The sequence below is a fragment of the Semicossyphus pulcher genome, unplaced genomic scaffold (genome assembly GCF_022749685.1).
Source record: "Semicossyphus pulcher isolate SPU_LCO1_2020_fin unplaced genomic scaffold, fSemPul1.0.p SCAF_13, whole genome shotgun sequence".
Classification (NCBI taxonomy): Eukaryota; Metazoa; Chordata; class Actinopteri; order Labriformes; family Labridae; genus Semicossyphus; species Semicossyphus pulcher.
In genome coordinates this window covers 6,906,411-6,912,462 of record NW_027211637.1, presented here as the reverse complement: position 1 = coordinate 6,912,462, position 6,052 = coordinate 6,906,411, and the positions used below count along the sequence as shown (strand labels likewise).

General features: G+C 38.9%; 1 protein-coding gene across 1 annotated transcript; it reads left to right on the top strand.

Moving 5' to 3' along the window:
• Nucleotides 1-4,531, top strand: hspb7 (heat shock protein family, member 7 (cardiovascular)). The gene is made up of 3 exons (XM_069660438.1): nt 1-343; nt 2,618-2,742; nt 2,930-4,531. The coding sequence occupies exons 1-3, from the start codon at nt 178-180 to the stop codon at nt 3,107-3,109; spliced, it is 471 nt and encodes a 156-aa protein (XP_069516539.1). The 5' UTR covers nt 1-177; the 3' UTR covers nt 3,110-4,531.
• Nucleotides 4,532-6,052: the final 1,521 nt, after the last annotated feature.

Genomic DNA, 6,052 nt, shown 5'->3' with positions numbered 1-6,052 from the left:
TCTTACGTAAGACAAACAAGAAAAACGAATAGTAGAAAAGAAGACAGAAGAGCTGTGTGTATTATTTCTTAAATCTAAGCCTCTGGAAGATTCCCAGAGCAGCCACAAGAAGAAGAAAGTCTCTCCGCCTCCCTCTTCACTCTCCTCCTCTGCCTCACCCAGTACTCTAAGCCATCCATGAGTGTGACCAACTCCTCTGCCTATCGATCGGAGCGTAGTTTCCACCAGACTTCATCCTCCTCCTCGTCCTCTGCTAACCCATACATGGAGAAGAGCCGAGGACTGTTCGCAGAGGACTTTGGCTCCTTCATGAGGCCCGGGAGCGACGCCTTGGGGTTTTCCAGTAAGTTAGAAGTCGTCTCTGCAACTCATTTTGTATACAAAAGTGGTTTTTAATAAGAGCAACTGCAGGTTGAAGTGACAGCTCTGACTGTAAAGTGGATTTATGTCTGTGCTTGGAAGGGGTTTGTTTAAAGTGTGGAGCTTTTCTTCATAAAGTGATGATAAAACATGTCTGAGGCAGTTCAGAGGAGGAGACAAACGTCAGGACTGAGTTCAAAAGGACTCTGGTGTGGTTGATGTGTTTGGACAAATGTGTTTCCAAGAAAGATTACAGCCGTGGTGTTGTTTGATGGAACAGCTAGTGTTAAACAAAAGATGCAAAGAAAAACGAGAAACCCTCACAGTTGGAGGGTTTTCAGGAATTTATGAGTTTAAGATACACATTAAAGTCAGGAGACATTTCACAGTAAAGCGCCTGTTTCATCTTCCAGCTCAGTAATGTGCGGAGCTGGTGTGAAGTGCTCTGTATCAGATCACTGCTGGCACACACAGACGTGCGAATGTGTGACATCTGAACTTTAAGTGGACTCGGAGTCCTTGTTGTGCATGTGTCAGGGGCTGAGCTGAATTGTTATGGAGCCGCGGGTGCAGCACAGGACCCTGAGGGTGGGTGCACCAAAAGGAACTGAATTTTCATACTCACACACACACACACACACACACACACATAATGCATGTGTAGAAGCAAACGGGGGGATTGCTGGACCGGCTGCCAGCATTGTGACTTCACACACTGAGTATCTGCAATGACGCCCGCATGAAGAATGACCAGATGGTTTCCCAGTGACCGGTGTGCACACAAAACACACCGCTGAACTGTTACATAATCGAACCAAGCTGCATATGTAGTTGGGACGAATGCCCCCCCCCCCACACACACACACTCACCTATTTCCAGTCTGGTGACAAGTGTGAGGTCATGTGTTACCACATAGTTCTTCGCTGAGCTCATAGTGACTGCGTACAGACACTCGTCACTTACCGGACGAAGCATTAGACTACATGAATACCAAAAGTTTTTCCAATGTATCAAATGATGACATAGAGAAGATGTCACTCATAGTGACAAACCCAACAGATAATTATCACGTTGCTCTATAGGTGTCCTCAGCAATGAAGCCCTTTCAGTTCATTGTTCTGATGTTTGGCAGCTCCAATCTCAGCTTCCATAACCTCCAGGTAGTGATCACATAATACAGCTGTTAGCTAATCGCCCAGCACCTAACGGCAGACGCAGTTAGCGACTGGCTAGTGAAGAAAGCCATTAAGCTTTGACCACAATAGTAATAAAAGCATTAAAAACCTCTAGAACTTTCCAAATCCATTTTACAAGGTGCTTCAAGAAGGCCTCAAAATAAATAAATAAAGTTATCAGGCAATTTTTTGTTTGTTTTTTAAACACCAATAGATTTAGAAAAAATGGAAAAGAAAGAAAGAAAAATGGAAAAAGACAATTAAAACTATATATATATATATACTATATATATATAAATATATCTGGCAGGAATCCTTGAGAGTCAAACAGAGCTAAAAGCAGAATGATAATTGGCCTTACATTTATCAGGAGGACTGAAACAAGCTCTGTTATATAGATATATTATACATATATTATACCATATTCTACATTTTATTTTATACTTTATTGGAGTTTATCTAAGTTATGAGTAGGATTACTGCTGTTTACTTGCGTTCTATTTTTATAGCTACGTACGTCATTATTACTTGCTAAAATAATGGAGGCATGACATTGTTATACACAAACGTTACAAAAGACTGACACAAAAATTCTAGGTACCTAAAAAAGAAATGACATAGTTTACAAGGACTTTTTGTTGTTGCTGCTTTTGGACATTTTTTTAAGATTTAAAATTCTCTGGGCCAGCGGGGCCTCCCTAAAATTCTTCAAAGCTCAGCTGGCTAACAGAAAAGTGATAATTGCTCAACTAGTATGTTTAGAGAAACACAAAATAATGAGCCTGAATGGTTTAGAATAAAATTTCCCTTCTTTTAGACGGTCTGTTTTAAATGTTGGCATAGAACATTGAAATTATGAATTAATTAAATGTAAAAAATATTATAATAGCATACGAGTGACTAGTGCCTGCCTGTCTGTACCTAATCTCTATTGAAAAGCCACCTGCAGGTATTATAATTATCACCAGCCTTCTATTATCATACCTGAAAGGTATTTACCCTCCATAACGGCAAGAGGAACATAAATACATTCTGTTTCCTGCTGTGGTCTGACATCATTTCTTGTGTTTGTGTGTTTAAGGTGGAGCTGGAAATATCAAGGCTCTTGGTGATTCGTACCAGTTCACCGTTGACGTGCGGGACTTCGCTCCTGAAGATGTCATCGTCACAACGTCCAACAACCAGATTGAGGTTCATGCAGAAAAGGTGAGCAGCCAACTTGTTTTAGTTTGGAATAGTTACACAAGTCTTGGAGAAGCTAAAACAATGATATTCTTCCAGCAATAGTGGTGCAGAGACTTCTTAATACTGTAGTTGGCTCAATGAGAGCAGATGAATCAGTCATTGCATGATCAATTACATTAATTCATCACTAATATTCTGTTTTTGACAGTTGGCCCAGGATGGTTCAGTGATGAACACTTTCACACACAAGTGCCAACTACCTGAGGATGTGGACCCCACCTCAGTGACATCATCACTGGGCGCGGAAGGGACCCTAACAGTGAAGGCCCGGAGACACCCAGCCAAACACGAGCTCGTACAGACCTTTCGCACCGAGATCAAGATCTAGAGATCGACCCATGTCCTCGTCTCACCTCTCTGTTTTTGTGTTTTTAATGCTACTTCCTGTATTTTATTACTGTCTTCACTTTAACCATTCTACTTTAAACACAGAGAGTTGGCTCTGCTCTATAAAACACGCCACATCCTCCCTCGATTGCTGCAACTCCATTTATATTCTGAGTTAGTTTAAAATACACAGCAGCGATACATCATACCTGAACATGATGTATAGTTCAGACACAGGGGCTCGGACATGTACAGCACCAACAACTAACAATCATAATGAGTCTGCTCACTATTTTACTCCTTTCTGAAACTGAAGACTCACCTCTGACATTGATATGCGCTATGTAATTTATTGTATATTTTTTGTGTGAATAAAAATTATCCAGCTTTGACAATAAACATCTGGCAATGTGTGAGCCTTTTAATTGACATATCACATGTCAAATCAGATCTGTTTAAGGTAAACGTTTGGGACGGGAGCTGGTTTGAGCAGCTGATTGGTTAAAAGAAAACTAATAGGCCTATTTGACTTAACACCATTGTTTTCTTTACGCATATGATAAGACAATTATATGCCTAAAGGTGGGTAAGCATTGAACACCAAAAGACAGACTGCTCTATAAATCAATATAAAACAGTGTTCAGTCACTGTAAAGAGGGTGTGTGCTTCTATTCAGTCTCTTATGACGTACTGTATCTGTCCTGCCGTAACAAGACAAGAATTTCAAAGGTGCCATTCAAGCAAAATAATTAGCTTTATTACGTTTTAGCCAGCCTCTAAGAGGGATTCAAATCATGTCTAAAAACCAATTACTACACATACCACAATGTTCTACTGTACTTATTTTTGTTAAGGTTTTTAATGTCCCCCCTGAAGAGTACTTTAGAAATGATTCTGCATCATTATTCTTAAAAGACATGGAGCTCAGTTTGAATCCACTCATGTACAATATGATTTGAATAATGTGGATTGAGGATTTAAATTGAAGATCTTGGTTGAGTTTACCCATATCATTTTAAGAGAAGTGCAATAATTTACTATTTAAGATATTTTATATCTATGGGCTTACCAGTAGTAAGCACCAATGCCTCTACTATCAATGTGACAATCCGTTTAATAACATTTCAATGAAATCTTGTTGCTGCTGCTGGTTTTATGCATGTACAAGTTGCTTTATTACAACAATGTTATAGGCAAAGGTTAAAACACATAGGCCAACACAGACAATAGAAAACAAAATTAAAAACTAGAGTTAAAAATATTTCAGTATTTTACACACAGGAACCTCCTGTTGGTCACTCAATCACTAACTGAACTAGTTTTTATAGGGTTTTGTTTTTGTTGTTTTCAATGTTGTTGTCTCCCTACATTACCCTGTCAGGTTTTATAATGTATGTAAGCTTTCATGTCAACAACTTATGTAGCACCATCAAATAAAATTAATAATAATAAACATAATTAAGAAAAATTTACAGCTCCCAATGCAAGAGTTTGTGTTACATGTGGCATAGTGAATATATTTAATAGCTTAAAGTTTACATGTTTAAGTTTTTAAAATCTGATTTAATAAAGAGTAGGGAGCATGTCAGGCATTTTATCCCGTAACCCGAGCATATTGCGCCACCATGCGTTCAACGTCAGCACAGCAGGTTTTCACACTGCGCGTGCTCCTGTGTTACTCCCTACATCCGGCCGGTCCCTATCAATCGATCAGAGAGAGGAAGATGGCGGTGGATGGAGTAAGCGGGGCTTGATCGATCACCGAAAAACTCGATTGGGTTTGTTTATCCTAACTGAGTCAAAGACTCCGTAACACCGTCTTCTCCAGCGGTGTGAACCCGGACACGAGAAGCGACCACAAGGAGGTAATTCAGAAGTTAGTTTGTAATAAAATGGCGCTAACGCGAAGCGAAAATAGCGAGCTAGCTGTGAAAACAACACGAAGTGAAGACAGGCCAAGCTCGTCGTTCCGCCATCTTGTTCCTTCACTACATGCATGTCAAGGCACGCTAAATTAATCCCTGATAGCAAAGCTACAAGGATGGAGGAATTGCAATCGATGTATTGCACTGTCAAACAAAGCTGTCAAAACTTTAAGATAAATAGATTTTTTCCAAATATCATTAATACTGCAAACATTTTTCATATATTTCTGTCAGGTTTCATGGCCATAAGGTTCAGTTGAAGCTAAATTCTGGTGTCGTTGTTGGTAATTTTGCATCTCGTCGTTTAGTCTGCTCTATATTAACCAGCTTTATTATAACAAATCCTGACAGTCGTTCTTGGCTGTGGTCATGGTGCATTCTCACGAAAAGGATACGGTTATATACACCTATAAGTGCAGACTCCACTGCTTCACTAAAAATACAGATGAAAAAGATACTTGTTTGACTTTTGTATTAATACAAAGAAAGAGATTCACAGTACTGTGAGAACTGTTTGCCAGATAAACCCCATAGATTTGACCTTATCGTTAGACACAGTTGAAACAGACTTTTCTGATTCATCTCATTATAATGAGTGTATTGCATATTTGAGTTTACTGAAAGATTAAATAGTTTCCTCTAAAAACACCTTTTAAAAGCAGTTACATAGATAGTGATATATTAGGCCTACATTAAAACATAAAAAAAGATAAACTCTCATTCATAATAGATCCTAATAATGACAGCCTGTATTTTGTTATTTATTCATGTCCCCAGAGGTGGGAAACAACAAAGGTCAAATACCTGGTTACTGTAATTAAGTTAAGTTTTCAGGTTGGCCTATCATGTGAGGGTTTTTTGAGACAACTTTTTACTTTCTACTCCTTCCATTTAAAGAAGCTGTTACGTTTCAATAATGCACTACAGGGGAATTATTGATTATTTTTATTTTGCATCATTGTGTGCACCCAACATCAAGACTGATTTTAACATAGATGGATGGGACAATAACACATAC